Source organism: Scleropages formosus, chromosome 16 (assembly GCF_900964775.1).
Source record: "Scleropages formosus chromosome 16, fSclFor1.1, whole genome shotgun sequence".
In the NCBI taxonomy this organism is placed as follows: domain Eukaryota; kingdom Metazoa; phylum Chordata; class Actinopteri; order Osteoglossiformes; family Osteoglossidae; genus Scleropages; species Scleropages formosus.
In genome coordinates, this window is record NC_041821.1 from 8377100 (window position 1) to 8403153 (window position 26054).

The 26054-nt window shown below is 42.1% G+C and overlaps 1 protein-coding gene across 1 annotated transcript in view; it reads right to left on the reverse strand.

Annotated features, from left to right (window-relative positions):
- Positions 1–26054, reverse strand: part of LOC108924569 (follistatin-related protein 5-like) — a 95887-nt gene that overhangs the window by 42126 nt on the left and 27707 nt on the right. Inside the window, exons 4-6 of the mRNA XM_018736056.2 lie at positions 22524–22772; positions 4597–4793; positions 2387–2501 (exon numbers count right to left, since the gene is read on the reverse strand). Coding sequence (XP_018591572.1) covers positions 2387–2501; positions 4597–4793; positions 22524–22772 — 561 coding nt within the window. The remainder of the gene's footprint in view (positions 1–2386; positions 2502–4596; positions 4794–22523; positions 22773–26054) is intronic.

Genomic DNA, 26054 nt, shown 5'->3' on the forward strand with positions numbered 1-26054 from the left:
TGGATAGCCCCCGTGGGTGATGCCAACCATGTAAAGATGTTCCATAGAAAATCATGTTCTGCAAATATCACAGTCAACAAATAATTATCATTTTCCAGAGGTCCAGGAGGACCAGGCCAAAAAAGCTTGTCCCTCTATGTTTATTGAAGTGTTATTCTGACACTTTGTGAAGAGATGTTTACAGACAGAACGTAGGTGGTTGCTGAAGTCACATTATTAAGGAATCTACTGAAAACAGAGTTTGTACCTCAACTCATGTACTCCAAGAAGGAAAAATTTCAACAGAAACCAAATTGCTGTTTCATATTTCAGCCGAAATAATTAGGTGACCTTTCTCAAACTTTACTAAAATAATTCAGTTCTTTGGAGAAATCGTCAGACTGATTGCTGTGGTTTCAGTAGATTGTTGCTAAAGGTAGATCTGGGCCAACCACTATGAAGATTTAATTAGGCATTGTTCCTCCCTAACACCCCTGTCAGCTTTGTGTTATTTTTCTTTCTTAAGAAAAGAAAAGCCTTGGAATCTAAGAGCACACTGAGCTATGCTGAGGTCCAAACTGTCCACAGTTCATTTGCTTTCAGACTCACCTGCGCTGAAAGGTACAACTTACAACAAGTTCACTGGTATCAATATTTATAACTTACTTTGGTATAAATGCCATGTTGAGGCCAAGAAACAATTGTCATGGGGATCAAAACTTCCTTCTCAGAATTGTCAGTTCTACTTAAGAGGTGAAGGTTACTGCCAAGAACATAATCCCAAGCAAACCCTGGGAAGAGAATGGTGTAAAAATAATGTTCACTGCCAAGCTATGCATAACGCCAAGTTTCAGTCTGTGGCAACACTGAACAAGACAAATATTGGCAACATCACTGTGCAGCGATGCTGCTTGTCTGCCAGTAAACCCAATTCTTTTCCTTCTAAGCAGGAAGACATTTTATACTTCAAGGTTTCACACAGTACAGTAGTTTCAACAGTATAACTTCTGTATTTTAACTGTATAAAGGTGGTTTCAATTCTTCTTCTTCTTCTTCTTCTTCTTCTTCTTCTTCTTCTTCTTCTTCTTATTATTATTATTATTATTATGTTTTAAGAATCAAACATTATTTTATAAAACGCCTATATAGTAAACCATCTCTGGATCACTGACATGACATATTTCAAACTCAGAAGTGGACTAAAAAAAAAAACCCTTGAAAACGTGTTTCTGTGTAGCAGCTGCCAAGACTCCTGGTCTTTTACAGGCAATATCTATAGAGAATTACAGCTTTATGCAGCCAGACTCAATGACATTGAGAAATGTCATAATTTACTTTCTTTGTCATGAAAAAAAAATGCTGCCGGATTCACAAGTTTTACTGCTGTGAGTGTGGGAACAGGGTAGAGGCATGAACTGTTATTTTTTTAAACCCCCAGCAGGACGTTTGACAAATTACATCAAACTCCTCATGGGGTGGCATAAGAATGATAGTGCAAAAAAACTTAGCTGCTATTTAGCTTCACAGTTTGTCCCCATTAAACAAATATCACTTTGTGCTAATAAAATAAAAACTCACCAACAAGACACTTGCCTTCAGTAAAGTATTATTGTTAGACTAACCTTCCTGTGTTTCCCTGTGGGTGTCTCTGTAGAATGAACTTTTAATGGAGACATGGGGGTTGAAATGTCCTAAAAATTATTCACTGACTATTTCTTACAAGGACTTTACAAATTTATTTGAGGAAGAATAGAATGTTTAATTCAAGATTAAAGAGTGAGAACATTGTTATGGATCAGAAAGGTGTTTTAAGTCAGCGACGCTCAGTCATTTAAAACTGATTATCTAACTGTTCTTTAATAATATATATATATATATATATATATATATATATATATATATATATATATACATTATATATATTCATACCCACCTATATTCCTAATTAAACCACAACCCAGATTCTGTTTTTGATGATATTATGGAACTTTGGCTGATTACTCTTGGACATTTGGCAAGGAGGTTTTTTTTTTTTTTAAATATGGTCTACACGAGAAGCTGCTTCCACAAATATGTTATTCACTCAAGCGATCGCTTTCTCCAACTTGATATGCTGACATCTGAACTGAACACAATAATTCATACAAATTCTGGAATATCTGGTCACTTGTTTGGAACTTCCTACATTGTGTACCTTTGCTAGATGTAACATTTTTTCTTTTACCTTGTATCGCCAGCTTTTATATATTTGCTTTTTCACACTATGGTCTACTGTTATGGTGTTTCAATGTAGCTGTTACACAGTTCAGTTATCTTCTAATTTTTTATTTTTTTTTAATTAATGATCAGCCACATACACTCAGAGCTGTTAAATGGAAGTCATATGACCCAGAAACAGGATTCTTACGAAATGCTGCGTAGAACTCGTTCTTTGCCAGATGCTTGTCGCCGTCATCATCGTCATACTTCAAGAGGTCAAAGAGTGTGCAGTCTGAGAACTCCAGGCTTTCCTTCCTCATGACCTGAAACCACAAAGGATGAGAAAAACTTCACCTGGAAAAACACAGCTCTAGGAGAAAAGAGGAGGATGTAGCTTATAAATCCATATTTAAACATAAAATATGCATGCAGGGAGGAGAATGGTTTCTGAGATAAAGCAATGTATATTCATTCTGTTGTGTTGGCTATCAGAGAGGGCATGTGTGTGGGGGAGGGGGTCCAGGCAGTGAAAGCACATAAAACGCAGCCAAGTGTAAAGGTGGGTCCAGGTTTTGTTATACTCCTATAACCCAAACGACTGCACTCTCCATAAAACATTTGTGAAGTCAGACTCTGCTGTGCACCCTGAGAGAGGCTCTAATACTAAGTGATATACTTTCATTATTAATGTTGGGATAGCTCTAATGCTCAGAAAGATAAGAGAGGTACATTGTCATATGCCAGCTCTTTCAGAACGTCAGACTACCTAATGAATAATTTGAATTCAGCCATATTCTTATCATTTAGTACTGATTTACAGATTCAGCCAGCACGGGAAGGAAATTCCATGTTGCATTGCTTAGAAAGGCTCAGCAGTGTTGATCCTGCCACTCTCATCGATTATCTGTTGCTTTGCCTTTTGAAAATATTTATTTTATGATGCTGCCTGCATTACATGAGACAGGACCTCCTTCCTCAGCTCTTGAGCTTCCACAATCAATTATATTATACCATTTGCAGTCATCAGCACAACTGGCAGAGCACACTCATAAATTAAAAATTTAACTGGGGACAGCTGGTAGCGTAGCGGTTAGAGCTGCTGCTACAGGGTCGAATCCCACCTCCAGTACCTTGCAGTACCCTTGAGCATGGTATTTACCCTAAATTGCTCCAATAAAATTACCAAGCTGTATAAATGTATAAATTGGTAAAGAACTGTAGTTAACGTAACACTGTAAGCTGCTTTGGAGAAAAGTGTTGGCTAAATGAATAAATGTAGAAGTGTCCTTAGATGAAAGGGTGAAAGAAGTGTGTTAGCATCAATAAAATAATTTTTTTTCTGTTGTATTAATTGGTCACTGATTGTTCAACAGGATGAAGATAATGCACTTGTCTTTAAATCACAACCATTTCAAATAGAATAAAATTTTACTGAATTTGAGTTACATTATGTGCAATGAATATTTCCTTTTACTTTTTCAGTGTTTTGGAGTCGAAGGCGGATCAATTTCCTAAGAATTTTTTGGTACACAGGATGCCACCAAGAGCAGCCCCTGCAGATGTGTGGTCAATAAAACATGACTCTCTGGAGTAAGCAGAGACTTCCACTTCGACTTTGACACGATGGGAGGCTTTTAGTTGCCGAGAAGTCAGCATCAGGATACACTCTGACTGTTGTTCTTTGATGGCAGCTTTCTTTAAATGTTTTATTATGCAGACCTCATCGCTGCTCGCCTACATAATTGAAATCCTCTTTCATGTGCTGGTACAGTATGACCCAGGCCTATTTATAGCCTTATATGTTTGTGATTTGTTTGTCTGTGCCTGTCAAAACTCTTTATTCCAGTCTATGCCCTTTTCCAAAAAACAGCACTGACAACAACAAGGCTCAATGATATATTGTAAACTAAGTGCTTTGTTAGAACCTCATTAGACAGCCATTTAAATGCTTGAGTTTTCCTAAAAACTCTAGTGTAATGACCATTTTTTGGCCATGGGCTTTCAAATCAATATCCTAAAAGCGTGCAGTCAGCAAAACAGCAGAGACGCTAATATTTCTCGAGATTATGTTACAACCTTGCAACAATCAATTAACAGCTTGGAACAATGGCCAGTTATTGTCTTTTCCAATGGAAAATATGTATATTCTAATTGCTCTATACTTTAACTGAAGTCTAGCTATAGGGACAGTGGGAGGGGGCACGTTTCAGTAGGCAGCCCTACTAATCTCATGTGTCTTTGGGAATCAATAAGATTATCTGACATGTTTTTGTTTGTTTATTTATTTAACGCAGTACAGCCACTTACAGTTTCGAGACAAGATTCCAGTGTTGGCTGAATAAGTAGAAATGAACAGATGGATAAACCAACAGATTAGCGAATTTTAAAGCGCCTCCCCAAGTAGCGTCTCGTACCAACCTGCGACAACTCATTGCTGTCCACAAGTCCGCTGCTGTCCGTGTCAAAGTACTCAAACATGTGGTCCACCAGCAACTTTTTCAGGGACATGGGGTCCTCCTGAGGCTGTTCGCTGTCCACTTTCACGTACTTCTGGTTATGCAGGTCAAGCACCTTTTTCTTCAGCTCTCTGTAGTGACTTGGGTGGCATTTATCATCTGTAAAATTGAATAAACATGCCACATTTACATAAAAAAATCTTGGAGACTGTATAATTCATATACAGTTCATATCTGTCAATGCAGAAGAAAAGAAAAACAAAACAAAAAATCCCAGTTGAACTATAGAAATTAACAGATCATGACATGCTGAGGGGGGTCACTGTTTCTTATTCCTGGAGTCAGCCCAGAGAGAATATGTGGCACAGCAGGTAGTACTAGTGCCTCACAACTCCTGGGCCGTAGGTTTGAACGTAGGTGCAAATCCAGATCAGTCCGTTTGAAGCTTGTATTATTATCATTATCTGTCCATCCGTCCAATTTCAGAAATCATCCTAAACAGGGTTGCGGTGCACGAGTCTATTCCTGAATGACTGGGTGCGAGGCTGAGGGGAGGGGACACCCTGGCCAGGATCCCAGTCTATCACAGGGTAACCACACATGCACACAGTCATTCACCCATTCATACACTACAGGCAATATGGCATCACCAATCCACCTGAATTGCATGTGTTTGGACTGTGGGAGGAAACCAGAGCAGCTGGAAGAAACCTACACTAACATGGGGAGGACATGCAAACTCCACAAAGACTGAGTGGGGATAAAACCCATGTGGTCTTGTACTACCCAGGCACTACAGCGCCATCATACTAATCATTATCATAATCACTGTCATTATTATTATTACTATTATTATTATTGTTGTTGGCAATAATAATAATAATAATAATAATAATAATAATAATAAGAAGAAGAAGAAGAAGCAGAAGAAGAAGAAGAAGAAGAAGAAGAAGAAGAAGAAGAAGAAGAAGAAGGGCCATCTTAATAACTGCAGTTGGGGGCAGCTGATAGCGTAGTGGTTAGAGCTGCTGCCTTGGGATCCTTGCTCCAGTAAAATTACCCAGCTGTATAAATGGCTAAACAGTTGTTTTGAAGAAAAGTGTCAATTAAATGAGTAAATGTAAATAATAATAAAACACTGGATGGACTGGAGTTTCACATGGTGCTTCAAAGAGGAAGAGTTCAACATTTCCATTAACATCATTAAAGGCACCATCTCTTTCGAACATTGCTAATCCCCTCACAGCTCATTACTTGGTAAAGTACTGCAGTGTACCGAGCTCAGAGGAGTAACGCTGCATGTGAACAGGGACAGCAGTGGTTCTGCAGCTGGACCAGCGATCGCAAAACTGCTGCTTCAGCCTTCAAGTGGGATCCATCTGTTCTGCAGCTGAACTAAAGCATATAACAAACAGAAAGGCACAGTAGCTGTGTAAATGGGTGACGTGTAAAACAATGCAATTTGTTTTGGATTGGAGATTACCGAGACTGGAGATTATGTACCAGACAATTATGTAATAAGAGTTCTGTAGAACAGGCTCGGATCAGCTCCGAGATAAAGAGCCCGAGCGCTGCCGCCAACACATAAACCGAATCCAGTCTCCTGGGAGACCAGCGTGTCAGTGATGAAACACCCCTGGCGCACCGCTCCCATCCTCAGCAACCTCCTGACTCGCACTCGCGCTGGACATTGTCTTCTGTTGGCCGGCCTTCCTGCCGGGGCCATTACACCGCTACCGCTAAATATTGCCCGTTCAGTTCTCGGTGCCCACAGATACGTTCACATCACCCTCTCTCCCCTTGTCCCTCCGCTGGCTACCTCCAACAGCCCGCGTCACTTTTCAGAAATACTGCTGCTGGCCTTCAGGGCAGCTCAAGGCAGAAAGCCTGGAATCCAGTGATCCCTTTATCAAGCCGCACAGCCCTTCTCTGTAAACAAACAAACAAAAAAAAGAAGTCCACGCAATTCACTTTTAAAAGTGATCAACGTCCGACACATTTATAGAAGGTTTCCCGGGGCCTTCAGCTCCAGAAAGGATAAAATCCACAGAGCTACACAATGCTATCATTAATTCCCTCTGCAAACTGAACAACATTCAAGCTTCCATCTGCAGAGGCCATGAGTACTGAGATGTGCTTAATTGTAAAGGACTGTCTGCAAAATACCCTAGATAATGTTTGAAGTGCTATGCATTTTTTATTTCCCCTTCCCACGACTGTCTTATGGATGAAATAATTACATTTTTAATCAAATCCTTCTTTTAGATGTTTCCGTGAAAACGTGGCACAATGGTAATTTGAAAACAACAAACTGGCTACCACACACGGACAGGCAGTTCACACACACACACACACACACACACAATGTGTGCAACTGCTTGTCCCGAGGTGAACCGAAGCCTAACCCAGCACCACAAGGTGCAGGGCTGGAGGAGGACACACCCAGGATGGGGCACCAGTCCACTGCAAGGCACCCCACGCAGGACTCGAACCCCAGACGCGCCAAAGAGCGGGCCCCAGCCAAACCCTCTGCACCACCACACCTCCTTTGCAATTTGTGGTTTATTTATTAAACAATAATTTCTTAATGATAATTTCTGATTGAGGAACGAACCGACGACCCATCGAATACCCGCGGCCTCCAAGATGTCACGCTATTTACCGCGACCTTGTGTTTACCGATCGCAGTCGCACAGACCCCGCCGCTGTTGGGCTCCGTTGGTCCGCTGAGAGATACCTCTTTGACACAAATCGTAATGGACCGCAAAAGGGATTTGCAGGTGAGATTCCGCCCCGAACGTGAATCACTTGTATTGATCAGCACACTGCAGCGAGGTACATTTAGGTTTATGCGCCACACTAAAACCCCAGTATTGTTTAGGTGTTCATTGCACAGCAAGAAAGAAAGAAAGAAAAAGAAATATATAAATAAAATAAAAATAATAAGCTTTGCACCATTCTAAAAAATGAGCTGTCAAGCCAGAGCATAGCCTGCAGCTTCAAAACAAGTTCAGCCAGCCAAGGGTTCTGGGATCTTCCAAGGTGGTACAGCTCCCTCTAAGCATAATTCTGCATCCCAAGGCTTATATTATTTAATCATTATGGAGATTCTTCCCACCTATTTAATTACACAGCATAAAATTTATAACAGCAAGGGGTATGCTGAAAAAATTTTGTGAGTAGTTTTACTGGAAGTAAAATGTCAGAATAAACGAGCTGTTAGGACAACGTTCCTCTCGTTTGATAGACAACGCTGCAGGTTAGCTGGGAGACACTGTAAGCAGGAGAGTGGGATTTTCACGTTAAAGGAAGAGGTTATCTCGCCAGCGCACGAGCATCGCCTTCCCATCTCTAAAGTTGGGCTCCTCGGATCAAATGCGATCGACTGACAGGTGCGAGTCGGCGGGTTTCAGAAACCCCCCCCCCCCCCGACGCCTCCTTCTGCCTCCCCCTCGTCCCCGCGGAAGCCTTCCGGGTGGTAACTGGGACGCCGCTCGCCAGACGCCTCCTTCTCAATCTTAGCTTGTAGCGATCAGTAAGTGACAGCAGCTATTTTTCCTTCGGTGCCGGCGGCCTGTTTGACATTGTCAGCCCTGCGTTTCCAAACTTGCCTGCTATTCCGTTTGCACTGTCGCCTCTTTATGTACAGTAAGCAGCTCATGGTCGTGAGTTCTTTGTGGTGCTTACGTACTGTACATCCATCCTTCCCTCGCATAACGGGATTAATTAATTCTGTAAAATCACCTTGTTCGGCAAAGTCCTCTTCCGATCGAATGGAATTATCTTATTTCTGACGGAAAAAAAAAAAAAAACTAAGTTCCCTGGATGAAAAATTTCTAACATGTCTTTCACTGCGGTATTATTTTTCTTTTCGCTTTATCATTTTGCTGTCTTTGCAGCGTTCCCCAGTGACATTTTCACTGTTTTCATCCTTTTTCATGAGTCATTTTGATAATTTGGTTCAGAAATGTTTATGATATGAAGAACAGTTTTTTCCCTTGGGCCATCACCCTCATGAACGGTTAACACTCCCCTACAGGTCTCCTATCAGTACAATATGTCCCATCACTTTTGTAATTTACTTGCTTTTTATTACATTTTTTGTATTTATTTCTTTTACTCTGTAAATGTGCTATTTATTTATTCCGTGTCTGTGTCAGCTGTCTGTCTTGTCTATTGTCTGTAATACTGACATCACCAAGCGCCAAAGCAAATTCCTTGCGTGCGTCAGCGCACTCGGCAAATAAAACCTCATTCTGATTCTGATTCTGAAATAAGGTTTGCAAGATCGTTTCCTTTGCCCTTCAGTCAGCGAGGCACGTAAATACTGTACTGTCAGGTGCTAGATGGTCATCTGATTGGAAGATTAAGGCTTTAGTTACTCTATTTATTGACTTGAGCTATCAGCGTACAATTCAGTACATTAGTTTTAGCAAGGAAATAGTGAGACTGACATCACTGTGGGACGCTGTAGGTCCGAGACACCGAGGCACGTCGCTCAAGCAAATGGCGTAAAACAAGCAGCGCTACCTGTTGTGCACTGCGGAAGGGAAATGGCAGCATAATGAGCTTAAAGGGCATTTTACTAAATAATAACCATGCTGTATAGATTTTCACGAGCCTTTGTAGGTATTTTTTTTTTCTTGCTTTACGTGATCATATTATAAAAGGCTGTACACAGATATTTTAAAATCAGTTTCACCAAACAGGTGTACCTTGGGAATATGTAGTGAGCAGGGGCAACCAAGTCCAGCTGGGATCAATGCAGCCAGTGACAGACGTGTGATTTGTAGCATGCGAGATTTAAGATGATCACGCCATCAGGCCTCAGGGCCTAAAGTGATTGCCTCTAATTGACTGTCTATTACAGCATCAGAAATATTGCTGCTAACAACTAAAACAGAGAGGAAAAAAAAGGGTTTCACTTTACAAATGTTCTCTTGGAGCTGAAGCTTTTGAAAGAAGTGCTGGAACCAGTTTGCTGTAGGAGCAAAGAAGTTGTCTCTTTTGATTTGTCAACCATGAAAGCTTCATCCATTCGTCCTGTCATCAAGCCACCCCTGGCTTACGCTCCTGGCGCTGCGTCACCGGCCCACTAAACCCCTCTCTCCCTGGGAATGGGAAATATAAAAGCCATCGTTCATGTGATGAAAAATAAATAAATGTGAGCCCCTCTGCAACGTACTGTGCTTGGTAAGCAATCAAACGGCAAAGTGACCTTGGCTGGTAGAACTTTTTAAGCATTTAGAGCTGAATTTTTTTTGTTCGGTTTTTATGTTTCACACAGAAGCACGCATTCCATTATCCGGCGATTGCGGTAACATCCCTTTCACCGCGCTGCCCAATACAAGATTCATGACCACATGGCGACAAGGCCAAAAACACATTAAATATGTTAATCTTTGTTTTGAACTACTCTAATACATTTTTAATAAATTTCCTCGGCAGATGCTGGATCCCTCCGTACCGGGCAATAATGAAAAATGCATTTGCCGTGTTTCTAATTTGCGAAACGATCCATTCCGCACTTGCCGCCAAACGTAAAGTAAATGAATAACAAATAGCGACAAGGGACAGAGAAGTCAGCGTCTTAATTCGCGGCGTCCAGAAAGAGCGACGCCTGCGAGTTATGAGCCCGGCTGGGCCCTAAAAGCGTCGACGAAGGATTCGTTATGCCGTCATGCGACACCAGAAGACTCCTGCCACAGGTGAGCCTCCGCTCCAAAAGTCCCCCTGTATTATTTATACACAGGAGGTCACATGGTGGCACAGACTGCGGCAGCTGCTTCCATTACTTTTCTCTCAGTTCCCCATCGACTCCTGCCACCTTTCCTTTGATCGTCTTGGTGTGCAGTGCAAAAACCCAGTTACCCAAGAAAGAGGTCGTCGGCTGCGGTCGAGGCTGTGGTTGCGGCAGTGGCGTCCGTCTCGTTGCCTCGCCTTTAATATACATGGCGGTTAGTTAGCTACAGTCCGTCCGGGGCGGCTGGTGGATACATAAAAGATGAGGCGGCTTCTTAAGTACAGTCCTCGTACAGCACATGTTACAATATTTACACGCGCTGTAACCCCGTGTCGGGTTGATGCGCGGTGACGAGGAATGCCGACATAATTGAGGATTACCGCTCAGGGACTGCGAAAGCATAAATATTTCCCAGGCATAAATTCTGCAGAAAGCTATTTCTGTATTTGGTCTAATTATTACTCTGGTACTTAGCAGGTGCAAATTTTTTCACAGGAATGCATATAGATCACAGTTTTAGTTTTTATACGGTGTGGCATTTACTGGAGCTGTTCAGAACGAGTGCTAAGAAGAGCAGTACTCCTCGAGGGATTATAGCTGGAGTAGCAGTTATAGCTGTTGTCTTACAATCAAAGGACCCGGATTCAGCTCTTCCATCCGCAGCGTGCGTGACAATTATGCGTATGTGCATATGGAAATGCCAGCCAGTCGAATGTGACCCTTGGCGACCCCTTGCGTGGTTTTCCAGGCAAGGGGAGAACGAAGGTGGTTTGGCAATAGTTCCACCCATATCTGTGGGATACAAACAGAGGCAGAAACGCACACTCTACACTCAGAGCTGGGCTCAAACCCCGGTCGAGAAAGCAGTTCCGGAGCCGGCCACCGCAGGACCCGAACAAACCGGCCTCTACAAAAGGCTGAACTGTAAGTAGCTTGGGTTACAAACCTAACATTGTAACTCACAAAAATCTAAATATTCTTCCGTATTGACTGTGCTATTCACTTTTCCAAAAAAAAAAAAGAGAAAAAAAAAAAAACATAAAGCATATTAATATATGAATAATGACCATTAAGCCATGTTACACAATATACAGGTTGTACTTCACAGTACTTTCACTACACCAACACTTTGGAGACTTTGGTGTCAAATGTGATGAATTATGAAGGGGCAACAGCTGAATAATTAATTCGTAAAAGATTTCCGCCACTTTTTGGTTTATGATTATTCACTTGTGCCACGTTTCAGTCTTTCCAGTCTGAGCACAATACTTTCTTGTAAAACTACTTAGGATTGAGCATGAAAACATGAAATGCACAATACGGCAAATGACATTTGGGGATTTATCCTATTGTGCTGTCAGCACTTAAATTTCTGTGACAATGACAAAACCGGAGTGCAAGACTAATTCCGGAATCTCTAAATGGTTTACTGTAGGGAAATCTACACTTCGTCGACTATATGTAGTTCTCATTTGGGAGACCCAGGCGTTCATAATTTGATGTTTTCGCCACAGAGTTGTTTTGGGGGATCCTTCTGCTTTTGGACTGAAAGAGCCACACAGGGAATTTCTTTAGGAGACATCTGACAGCATGCTGTGTCTGGAGCTGGACGGAGACAATGGCGTCTGCTGGGCACAGGGAGGATGCCTGCCAGCCCAGAATTGGCTCTCCCAGGCTGTCTCGCCTGCCAAGCGCTGGCTGAGCCCAGCTCCCCTCGTTGAGCTCGAGACGCTTGGCGAGAGGCAACGGTGCAGCAGCAGTTGAGGAAAACGCCTTCCTTGACGCTAAATAATCGAGGCAGCCTTTGTTCTCCACCTAAAGACTAGGAGTGTCTCCTCGTATTTAAAACTCGAGTCAGTCGTAGCTCGCAGTGCCATGAAAAAGCATCTGCTCTCTTCCTGATTGCCTCTATTATTGCAGATTTCTGACACCAAATGTTTTCAGGTCTTAAATCAAAACCTACTATTAGATAAAAGGTACCTGAATAAACAAATGACACTTTTTTGGTCACTGACTTCATTTATTTAATGGACAAACAAACCAACACCAACTGGCAGTGAGTGAAACAGTAGTTGCCCCCAGTTAAATCAACCTAATTAAAGTTATAATGAGAGTCAAATGGCTGAATATGGAGCGGATTGATCACAGCCAGCCCTGCTTAAGATGAACTTCACTTTTTTTGACCCTTATCATTATGAGTCAAATTGCCAGCACAAAGGTTCAACACCTACATTATGCCATGAACAAAGGAAATTTCCCAAGAGAACAAAATAAAGCTGTTGATATGTCTCAGTCCGGAAAGGGTTACAAAGCCATTTCTAAGGCTCTGGCACTCCACCGAACCACAGTGGCAGCCTTAGCGCCCAAATGGAGCACACTTGGAAGAGTAGTGAATCTTCCTAGGAGTGGCCAGCCTGCCAAAATTTCTCCAAGGGCACAGCATATAATAGAAGCCACCAATGATCCGAAAAAAATTCCACAGAACTGGTGGCTTCCTTTGCCTTAGATAAGGTCAGTGTTGATAACCGCATAATCAGAAAGGCAATCTGCAGAAATGAGCTTTGTGGGACAGCAGCAAGGTGGAAACCACTGCTAACTAAGAAGCAAACAAATGTCTCTTGATCATTTGCCAAGAAGCACAATGATTATCACCAAGCCTTTTGGACAGATGAGTCAAAAATGGAACACTTTGGACAACAAGAGTCGTGTTAGGTCTTACAAAAAGCAAACACGGAATTCCACAATGAGAGCATCATAGCAACAGTCAAAGATGATGGTGTTAGTGCAATGGTGTGGGGTTGCTCTGCTGTCTCAGGTCCTGCACAACTTGCCCTTACTGAAGGAACCATGACTCACATTTATTTATTTAGCAGACACTTTTCTCCAAAGAAACTTCTACTGAACTCTATATAGTGTCATCAGCCCACACACCTCATTCACCAAAGTGACTTACACTACTTATAATGGGTCACTCATCCATGGAAGACACTCTCTCTAACACTCCCACACTGCAGGTGAACCTGAACCACATGTCTTTGGAAGAAGAAGAAGAAGCAGGAGCACTGGGAGGAAACCCACACAGAAATGGGGAGAAAATACAAATTCCACACACAGGAATCAAACCCATCCCGTCACACCACCAAGGTACTATTAAACAGTAGCACTACTGGCTGTGCCACCATGCTAGCTTACACGTTATATCAGTAAACTCTTATGGAGAATGCCCATTCATCTGCCTGAGAGCTGAAGCTGAAGCATAACTGGTTGACACAGTACAACAATGACCCAAAACGCAAAAACAAGTCTACATCTGAATGGGTGAAAAGAGGCAACAGTAATGTTTTGGAGAGGCTGAACCGTAACCCTAAACCTAACAATAAGGATCAATTTGTGCTCAAAAAATCTACCAGTGTTGCTGAAATACAGCAGTTTTGGAAGGAAGAATGGGCTAACAATTGTTCACATCGATGTAAAGGACTGTTCACATCGATGTTGAGTTATTGGAAGGGTTTGGCTGCAGTCATTGCAGCTAAAGGTGGCAATTACTTTTTCACACAGTGCCAGTTTGTGGTGGACAGCTTTTTGGGTTACATAAATGAAATAAGGAAAAAAAAAAAGAGTTTTTTTCCTGCCCACTGGTGCTATTTCTCTAATATTAAATTTTGATTAAAGACCAGAAAAAAAATTGCAGTTAGAGGAAATCACAGTACAGAATATTACCTCCGCTGTTGTGTCGGCATTGTCAGGTGAGGAACCGGCTTCCCACAACTTCTCTATACTGTACGGTCTCCCTTCTGCAACCGGCCTCAGTGGATGGCCCCCCCTTCTGTATACTTTTTATTTATTTTTTAAATAAATGAACAATTCTGTAACAAAAGTCGGAAGAAAATTCTCAATACAGCCAATCTTCTCCACTAACATGGCTGCGAATGAACACAAATTGAAATGCCGACATTATTTCTGCACACTCATTGCCTACATCCCAAACTCTACATGCTGTACACTGCACCTGCTTTATGAACGATGAAATGAATCGCTGAAGTTCAGTCTTTTAAAATACATGGAAATTCCATATTCGAGAGCTGATTTCTTCTGGCAATTAAACAATTTAATATGCGCTTTCACGTTTCTGAATTGATAGGAAAAAGCAAGCATTTTGTCAGTTCTGTATCTTGATTCATGACAACGAGTCTTCCTCCCTTTAAGATGTCGGCCTTTATCTCAGACAAATGGGCGCTGAAGCACACCAAGCAGATGTCAATGACTTTGATCATGTGGAGTTAACAGGGATCCTTACATGGTGAAATTCCAATTTGCACAGATTATCAAGAGGCAATACAAAAACATCACACTTCTGAGGGACAATTAAGCCTTTAAAGTAGGCAGCTGCAGAGATTTATTCAGATTTTAACAGGTAGCGTCCATGAAAATGTGCTCTACATTAAATATTATGCACCGCAGATGTTATGAACAATAATATATACAAAATTAAGCAAATATGCAAACGCTATGCTTTGTGGAACAGAGTAATGTCAGCAAAACACTGGCAAACTCTTTTTTTTGTGTAGAATACACTAAGTTCTTTAGTGTTGCTGTAGTTTGCTATACAGATTAACAAGTAAGCTTTTAGTATATTGAAGTCTCTTCATTTATTAATTTAGCAGACAATTTTCTCCAAAGCAACTTCCAGTGAACTCTATGTTGTGCGATCAACCACACACCTTATTCACCACAGTGACTTACACTGCTAGAGAGACTACTTACACTGGGTCACTCATCCATACATCAGCGGAACACACTCTCTCTGAGACTCACACACTATGGGGGAACCTGAACAACATGTCTTTGGACTGTCAAGGAAACCCATACAGCCACAGGAAAAACATGTAAAATCCACGCAGACCAAGCAGGGATCAAACCCATGTCCTCTCACACCACTCAGGTGGGGTGAGACAGCAGCACTACTTGCTGTGCCAGCATGTCACCCCATTTACATGCAGGTCTATGGTGAATTTGGTTTTAAAGTCAATTTAAAACGACCAGAGAACTGTGTACACACCCATCAACGGGGTGTACACCACGCCATCATGTAAACGGGGCCAGGAAGTAACACCGGGGATGAAGTCATGGAAATACAACCTAAAAGTTTAAACCTATGGAAGGCACTGATTAGCTACTGGAAATAAGATCCAGCTGTATATAAATATTCAAAATTGCAAGCCACTTTGGAAACAAGTGAAAGCTCAGCTGTGAAATAATTTAAAATTACACTAGGATGGGAAATTGAATTTAGAATAATCACCCACTTGGAAATAATCAGCTATGAGCCAGGTAACGGACTTGAAGGTAGTACGTAATTTTGAAGTAGTTTAACCGTAAGGGGCTATAATAACAGATCTGCAACAGAAATACCAGTATTCTAATGGTGTTAATGTCCAGCAGAGCATTTGACATTCATTAACTCTCTATTTCTACTAGATACTGCTGACTATGTAATAAGTCTGAAAAAGTAATAAAAGAGTGTTAATGCTGCTAAAAAACAGATTTATGAACAGACATTGTGGCACAAAGGCTAGAACATGAAGCAATATCCTCAGAGTTAAGTGACATGACAGTTAATTAACTTAATATTCTCAGCTACCAAATTCAAACTAATTCAACTCATTATTTTGATTCATTAGAACCAAAAGTGGATTTACATTTTAAAGCTATCGAAATTAACCTTGAATATTCCGTTGATGAATGACCTATGCCAAATATGTGTTTTCATTATGAAAACCTCAAAGTCCAGGGAAGGTAGAGCTAAATTCAACTATACAGGCTGCAAGTTGACCAGCAGTAGAACAAGTTCATCTTTGTGTGCTTTCTTTAATAAAGAAATGCTTTTTTTCTTAAGGGCAGATGGTTTGGGATCATGCTTCACTCACCTCATCACCTCTACAGAAAATTCACCAAAAGAAATCTGTCCATTTACAGTAGGCATATTCTGCCCGAGGAAATTTCAGACATATTAATCTTTTATGGAAGATACAACTCAGGTGATGAGTCTAAACATAGCAGATGAGCTTCTCACCACTTTTTTAGAATTGAGATGTCTGATTTCCCACTTTAGGGGGTTTGCAGGCAGGCATCAGTGGCATGTTTCTGGAATAACTTGAGCCTCAGTTTTGTTCTTTTCTTCAAACAAGAATACCGAGCTACTGCGTGTGCTATAGATGCAGGTATCAGTTACTTTTGTCTTTGCAACAGTCATGTCTTGCCATTTCTGTGAATATTCAGTGTCTATGAAGAAAATATCAAATTCTTGTGCAATAAAGTTAAAATTATGTACATTTAATTTTTGCACTGGCTTAACAATGAATCCTTGAGAACCTGAGCATACCTGTTCCTGATACTTTTCACACCTTCCACGGCTGGACGTATAATTGCTCCCCAACTACATTGCAAAAAAAAAATTGAAGTAGAGCAAGTACAGCAAAATTAGACTCTGTCTGTGTTGCGTCGTATGTAATTCAGTCATTCCTTTTCATATCTGGTTCCTGGCAGTCGCCTTTTGTCCTCAGAGGTCCAACGTCCTATCAAAGTTATTATTTTTTTATTTATTTAAATTTCTTCAAGCCTTGCACTTGGTAGATCACTCAAGTGCCAGCTCTTCTACGAAGGCTGGCTCGCTACAAGGATTTGCCTGGCGGGTTTTGGCCACCACGAACAGATGAGTGAAGAGTCGCATTGAGGGAAGCAGGTGGAAGAGGGCAAAGGAGTAAAAGTGTGCCAGCCAGTCTGCACTCCATGCCATGCCACTCAAGATGTGCTCACTCAGTGCAGAACCTGCAACACACTTTGAGCAAAAACACACACTGACCGAGGGGTCACTGGCTGCACACGCAACATTCACACATTTAAAAGCAAATCCTGAGGGTTGCAGTACAACAAGAGCATCACTTTTATTACTAACTGAGTTATTGTTATTACCCCGTTGTTATGCTGATGGAATAAGACTGGTGGTTATTTCAGAAAGTTTCACGATTTGCTATATATTTCTTGCCCTACTTGGCTGTGTAAGTTTTGAATTAGGCTTTACATGTTAAAAGTCCATTTATCAAACCATCCATTATCAATGACCATTTATTATTTCCATATTGCAGGGCCATGGTGGCCCAGAATCTGCCAAGGAAGCACAGGATATGAGGTGGGAACCCCATGGACCCACAAGAACAGAGTGGAACATGCAAACTGCACATGGAGCGAGCTGGATTTGAACCCATGTCCAAACTCGGACTGCGTGAGACGTCAGCGCTAGCCACTGTGCCACTGTGCTACCACATGTAAAATAGCGTTCTTTGAAAGAAAAATAACTGGAAAAAATTTAAAGAATAATTACAGTATGAGTTCATTGCAGCCTCTTGGACTAAGAGAGAGGTAAACGCTGTTTTCATTTCAAGGTCCCCATGGGTTTATTATAGTGAATTGCAGCCTGAAATGTAAGAGAATCTGATGTTTTGCACAAAAACATCTCGGAGCAGCTTATTAAACACATGGTTACTTGTGCTCATTCCTGAGCACAAACCCTCATCCGAGTTCCTCGGCGGACTGTAGGTGGGACTGACTGGAACCTGAATTAAATTACACCCTGAAGAGACACGTTCCCCCAGCGTTGGTTAAACCCTGGGGAATGTAATTAATGTTTAATATTTCATAACGTTTCTATAAATATGCAGGGGAAGGGGGGAAGCATCAAGCAGAGGTGCGCTGACGACAGATCTTGTGTTAATCTGTTTCCACGTGGTCCTGTTAACACACACATCCGAAAACACACACATACACGCAGATAATTTATTCTCCTCCACTTTGCCGAAAGAGTCGCACAGGGTAGAACAGCGACTCTCGCAGCACAGTGTTACAAATTGGAAATGGCACAGAGAGCTTATTCAGTTATTAATGCACACATCGGGGCGAGTGTGACCGCCACGGGGCCCATATGGGGGAAACGGCTGACAGGGCACAGAAGAGCTTATTTAACACGCCTGATCCCCTGCTATGGAAAAGGTTAATATAATACAGTAGACCTAAAGGGCTTAGGATGACGTGATGCTCTTTCTTAGCTCAATCTCAATTGCACTCTGTCCCAGGAATAAAGGCAGGAGCAGATATGAAACAGTAACTGTGACTAAAGGTAAATTAACACGTTTATAGGAATGTCTCCATGGGCTGAATTCATAGTGCTAGAACACAAAAAAACAACTAAAAGGATCTAAAAAAATTACAGGTGTGTGTCTTCTTTAGTAAGCTGGAGTTTGGTCACATCTTTCCGTGCTTCCTCGGAAATTACACTGGAACTAATTCTGATACGAAAATATCGGATATGGCGAAATTAAAATAGTCTGTTGACTCATTTAAAGAAGCGTGAAAATACTCTTCACAAGCTCTTAGAGTCCGCGTGTTCTTCAGCTGTTCTTCACTTTAACTCCGCAAGTCATGGATGCAAGGCTGTGGTCTGCATGAGGAGGATGCTGCACAGAAGAAATGTTTGCTTTTTTTTGCATTTTTCCTTAAATAAAATGGAATACACGGACAGCATGTTACCGGGGAACGGTCTCCAATGCCAGCATAAGGCATGAAGTCAAACAATACCAAAAGAAAATACAATAAATGTACTTTCTTATAAACCTTCTTATGATGCCCATGAAAAAAAGGACAAAATTGCTCCAGAATGCATTCCTCCAAAACACAAAGTGCTGTGTAATTAATTACACACTCTTGAACAACCTACATCAACAATCCTGTACAGTATTGCGATAATGACCCAGAACGAAGAATAAATAATGCCCTCCCATGGTGAGAAGGAGCATGTGGCTAAGCTGAAGGACTCAGGTAGTTAAATCTCATTACACAGAGTGAGTCAACACGTATTATGCAGCATGTTGCCACTTTAATACAGTCAGCCTTCAACGTAATATTCACACAACAACGCGGCATCTATTTCTCATTTCTGGGGCCACGCACCAAAAGGTGAAACGTATTTTCTTTCAATCTATAACTGATGGTGAAGTGTGATTGCTTGACTGTCTTTCCGGAGGGTGTTCTCTCTCTCTCTCTCTCCCTCGCTCGCCCGCTCTCTCCCCGAATAAGGATGGCAGCAGTCTTCCACAACTGTCTGCTAAAGCAGGAGCGATGAGGAGATACTCGACAGATTTCTGCAGAGGCCTTTAGCGACAAACCTAGTTTTCCCAACATATGTGATGAATTAATTCTCTGTCAAAGCGCAGATCGTCTGTTTCTTCCCCAACTCGCCGTTAATATCTGTATCAGCTGTACAATTTCCTTTTCATGCGATGCAAAAAAAAAAAAAAAAAACCTTCCTGACAAGTCCTTATTATGCTACCATGAAGGACCAGAGGACAGTAAAGATAAGGGACAAGCGTGGGTTCAGAGCTGAGGGTGCCGTGCACAGCGAAGCATGAGGAGAGCTCGGTCTCGGGGTTTCTACTGCTCCAACAGCCCAGAGGAGTCCGTTCTGCATGTCTTTTTTCGGCACTTCAGTGGCTGCTCGCGACAGTCAGTTCAAACATCATCCCGACGTTCCTTGTAATTCCACTGTCACCGGCTGCATCTCCTCATCCTCACACTTTAAGCCCTTGAAAGTCTTAGCGGCGGGTCTCCTAATGGCTCCGAGCAATCACGAGCCTTTTTTCGTCGGGGGGTGTCCGTGAAGTGCTGCTGGGCTCTCGATCCACAGCCGCACTATCCACATTACTTCAGTTTTAGGACCTCTCCGCTCCGGCGCCATTATAATAATTACAGGCCCAAGGCTGTCGTTTTCTCCAAGAGGAGCTTTCTTCCCTACTGGTTACAGCGTGAAAGAATTAATCAAGATGATCTATGCGAACGGGGCAGAAATAATCTGTCCTTTGGCACTCTGTAAAGCATGCTAATGGGAATAAACAACGCTGCAGGTGAAGGACGAGAGCAGTCTCATGCAAATGATGCGTGTTCCCGTAATGATGTAATCTGCATATTATGTTGCATAATCCACACGATCTCTGTTTTACATTGCGCAATGATGTCGGACCCGTCAGATTTTCCCTTTGTGCAAGTCAACGCCTTTGAGAAGATCCTGAAAAGCAGCCTCTACCAGCATTATTAATGCCTTAAAAACCCTAGGCCAGGGGCTCGGATGTTTAGTGTTATGTTTAAGAGTAATACGGAGAGTAATGGAAAAAAATGCCCTCAGTCCCTCGGGAAGCACATCGAGTAAGTAGACATGAACGGCACTGGTTTCATGTACAAAACACTGCAGCGATGTGGAAATCAAGACAACCAGGGAGACTAAAAGGACCAATGAGCTGATGTAGCGATGTGCCGATATGCCGATTGCATAGAAAGTACCTGTTTAGTATTCCAGAATTTGACAGTTAATTTTCTGTTGTTATGTCTATCGATTGCCTCAGAGAATGCTGTCTAATACACGTCACCTCCACCTTGGACTGAACAAGCTATTGTATACGGTTTAATTTCAGCAACACCCAATGTTTAATCAGACACAAAATGGCAGGGGAAATTGACATGCTGTTTCGGAGCCTTAATGAGAACCTTCCATCAGCAAACTTTTATCAGTTCTCATTGCGCCGTTATGAATAAGGACGTCGGCGGAAAACGCAAGCGCACATTTCGAGTCCTTCAGGGCACAAGCCTGAGGTGTAACTACAAGTGAACAAACATCTGTAGATAGACAGACTCATAGATGAGTGAATTATTTTTTTTTCCTGCAAAACTGGGAATAACAACCAAGAGTAAGAATAATAAATATTTTCTTAGATATCTTGATAGGGAGATCTATGAAGCTCCAGATGTATATGACAAATAGTATATTTATAATTCTTTCTTATTTGTCAAATGTGATGAATTATTTATTGTCTGCAAAAAGCAACTGGCAAGTTGGATGTAAGGTCCAGCAGTATTACTTGTAAGTATTATAATTAACTGATGATTGATAAGGAGAACACTGTCTTCCGTAAATAAAGCAATTGATGCATGTGATAAAATTTTACGACTATAATATTGTTCCCGACGAAGATAATCTCGAACTACCACAACGGCGATGAGAGTACAACATATCATAGATCAAATTTTTTCTACAATAAAAAAAAAATCAGAAATTCTACTCAACAGCCCTTTTGCCTGCAAAAGTCTTTGTCCCCAAAGATGTCTATTGATCCCACTTCACAGCTTTAAACTCATAGCTTAACAAATAGGAAATTATCAAATGGAGGCCTTTGTCGATCAGAATGGGGATGTGTGCGTCTGCGTGGTTTTTTCCCCTCCTATATTGATCCTACTGAGAGCACACCAACAAAAAAAGAGGATATACATCTGAAGAATTCTTGTTTTGCTGAAGTGTTCGTACACTCAGAAACAATCTGGAGACTGGATCTGCTCTGATGACACATCAGTAGCTTAGAGTTACTCATTTCTAACAACCATCTACAGCTCCCACATCACCGCTCGCGGCTACGAGGTTTCCTGTGAAGGGATCCTGCTGAGAGAACGCGCAGGATTCTCCAAATTGACAGTGGTCTTAAAAAGTATCCAGGACTTCAGAAGTATTTATGTAAACACAGTGCGGTATTCTTAAGGGCGCGGTATGCATGTCCGCCATCAGAATGCAGCTTCAAAAGAAACACAGCAGTGATACGGATGCCACAAAACTACAGCATCGCCCCAGACCATTTCTCTATACGTATTACTTCACCGAAATATTGAATCCACATCCCGCCGCGGAAGTTATGTTAATGTGGCCAAATTACTGTTTGCAGGTAAATATTTAATTTCACACAGAGCTCATCAAACAAGCAGCACGGCGGCATGAAATCCAGCGCAATGAGAATTACAATGAGCCCAAGTTGCCTTCACTACTCGGTTGTCTCATACCTGTGGTTCATCCGCACTCCTTCTGCACACCTGGACATCATCATGATGAGATGTGTGATGGAGATGGGACTGTTGATCAGTCTTCTGTTGAATGAACGCCGGCTTTATTTTTTGATACGGCGCGAGGGCGATCCGACGGAACCCGAACCTGCTTTCCCTCGGTCACGTACACACGCACGCACGCACACGCGAACACCGCTCTCCAGTCCGAGACTTACCTCTGTAGAAACAGTCCTCCCCGTGCACGATGGTGATGCGCAGTTTCTTCAGGCAAGCGGCTCGGTGGAGCTCACAGTGGTTCTGGTAGAGGGCGCCGTCCGAGCCGCACACGGGCTTGTAGTGGGGCCTGCAACGCTCCACGCACACGCATTCTCCGCGACCCGTCTCCCTGTCCACCACGCAGTGCCGACCGAGGCCGCAGTACTTGTGTTCACAGGGTCCCCGGAATCCATTGTGGGAGAAGAAACCTGAAAGGGGACCAGCGGAAGGTGTCGCGTGAAAGATCAGCTCAAAAAAGAGACACTCCGCTTTTACAACTGCAAGGCCAAGACTGTCAAGAAACCTTATGAGAGAAGAAGCAAAAGCACATCGATAGTGTCATTTCATAAAATCTAACACAGATGTACATACTCAGCAGTCCATTTAGCAAAGACAGCAGAATTACTGATATCATTAATTACTGCTCGTTTTGTTTTGACGACTACGCAAAATTCACAGACGCCCAACTCCGCGTTAAGAATTTACACGGTAAATTCCCTCCACCGGTATTGTTTTCAAAACATCCTTTCTGAATTGCCCTTTTTGTTTTTAAATACAGTATCATGTCATTTTTGTCTTATTTGTCTTATACTCATTTTACATTTATTCTATGCATTATTTATTATTATCATTCCTTTCGTAGCCTAACCAGGGATTGCAAATAATTACCTTCTTGTAAAGATTTTACTACATTTTTTACACCATTATTCTACCTTTTTCCTGGTTTAACAAAGGAATGGAAAAAGATGCGTTCGATTGAAATGTGGCTCATTGTTTACTTCGAGCTCTGCATCTACACACAGTTACAAAATCAGCCTGGGCTTTAACTTTTTTCGTAGCTGTGATGTTAAACAAAGCGACATTTCAGGACATTCAGGATAAAAACACTCCATCATGAAACAGCTGTATGTGCAACTCCAGCACATTAAAAGAGGCACAAGGGCAAACGACTTTTGTGAATTTAATTCAATATTTCTCTGGTTGAGAAATTACAACCTTTTGGCACACTCGTGCAGCCCAATAAGCATTTATCTCTGAAGAAGAACTCGCCATACATAATTGCGACCTTAAAACATTGACTACATTAGTAGTCAGCATCCATTTTTTTAAACAAATGACATAACATCTATGCGCAGCACTTGAAACAATGTAATATCCACAAGAGCGAAAATAAAATATTGGAGTAATATCTCGTCGCTGCATCTCTTGCCTTGAAGAAAAAAAATTAAATACCTCTACACACAGAAGCCATAAAAAATCTCTATCTTGGTCCTCACTTTAGCAGTATCCCTCCTTCAGAGAAGCAAGGTCACGAAATAACCGTTATATTTTCTTGACTGGCTGTCACTTTGCCAGACTTTCAATAATTCATACAAAGTCTGCAGAGTCCTTCCTGTGTACTTTGAATGATGTTCCTGCAGGCCACGCCCAAGCCCATTTTGAGTCTCAGTGGCCTGCACGCAACCCCTCCGCGGTACAGAACCGGTAAAAAGGATGAGTACACTTGCTGGAAGCCAGTTTTTTTCATGATCTTAAGTTTAGTCAGGAACTGAGCCAACGTGTCGTCCCTCGTCTTCTGCAGCGGTTCCCAGAGATGTAGGACACTTGCGTGTTGCTCTGCTTTCGTTCTTCTGTCCAGCTTGTCCCGTTCAATTACTGTCAAGTGTAATGGTGTAAAAGGAAGGACCACGCTGAGTCTTCGGTTTTGGTTCCAATGTTACAGAATGAACTCCCTCTGTCACTCACAGCTGCTGAATCTCTCTCAGTCTTCAAGAAGGGTCTCAAAACACGTCTCTTTTAAATTCACTTCTCCTTGATCTCTTGTGCACTTAGTAAATGCGTGCTGTGTTACCTGTTTAATAATTAAAAAAACACTATGTGCATCAACTTGTGTAATTTATACTGGTTCATGTGGTGGTATCAGAAAAATTGACCATATTCAAGAATTGTGTGCCTGCATCCAAATCTCTCCTTCTGTTGTCCTGACTTAGCATTTTTTTCTGAGATTAACCTCGCTTTGGAGAAATGGACCTGCTAAATGAATAAATGTAAATGTGAATAAGTGACAGCAGCACAGTAATATGACACTGAGCGCATGTGATCAGAGGAGAGTGACAAGGGGAGAAAAAATGGTGGAGGACATGGGCATGGCTGTGTGGACGTGTCTGGACTTCCACAACAACCTATGTGCTGCATCTAGTCACCATCCTAATGAGAGACGAGGGTGGAGAATGGTAGGCAAGGGTCCTTACCATTACACCATTAACAAGTCATTGAGCCGGGTGTACTCAAACTTTTGACCGTTAGTGCACATCTAGGCGAAATATCGAAAACACGGTAAGTTTTTTTTTTTTCCCAGCAATTTCTGTACACTACCAATTTTCTGCTGCACACTGGAAACACATATTCCGAGGACGGAGAAACACCGGCCGTACTCAAATATTATCACAGATATAGGTTTTGACAAGTTTGTTTGGATACCTGCAGTAAAATGCGGTGTGCATTCCGAACTGTGCACGCAAACAGATAGCGGTCGCAGCAATTTCCATATCAAGGTACTGGCTGAGAAAGTTAACATTTGGTGTTGGCAAAACATACGGTAAATAATGGGTCTGCCTCTTAGTCCAAATAACTTAATCTCCAACATTCTCTGTTTTCTTGTACATGGAATATTTCCATAATTTTAACTTTCCACTGTTTGTTCCCATGCAATTTATATTTAAAGAGCACTTCTGTGTCGGTGGTTGTTCTGCAACCAGAAATGCCTCACCCGCAAGACTTGACCTGCGCGCCATTTTCCACAGCTAAAGCACAACGATCTCCGGGAGGGAAAGACAGTGAGAAAGAGCAGCAGGTAGCCCTCGGCTCCACCTACTGCGAATTATCATGGTCCGGAAGAACGGGCCCCGGCGACCGTGTGTGTGCGAGTGCACTCATCCATGCATGCATTTGCATCCTCAAAAATCCCGATCTGAGTCAACCGTGAAAAACTTTCTTTTTTTTTTCCTTTAAAGTTAGCTCCGACTAAAAATAACCGTGCACAACTGCTCAGTTCTGCAGAGACAACACAAGTGTGCATCCTGACAGGAGCATTATTTTTACCTGTTGTTAGGGGAAGGGACAAAAGTGAGAAGACGGTATTTTTGCGGATGCTACGAAAGTAACTCGCGGGCTAAAATATCGCCAGCGCGGACTCTGCGGGTCTCGAGCGCAGGAGTTGGCGTTCGGAGGAAGCCCTCATTTGAATACTCCACAATCAGATTAGCGGCTGAAACAACAGAGCCTCATTGACTCCCTCAAATTGAAATGCATCCCTCATAGCGCCACACCGCGCGAGTCCTGTTTATCAGGCTAGCCATGCTCCGCTAATTGTGAGCTCATCCAAAATGCCTACAGTGCATTCCCCTTGCGTCGAGCAATTGTGCTTTTTAGGCATTTATATATTTATTTTTCTGGAAGATCCAGTATCTGTAGGCCATTTATTTATCAGG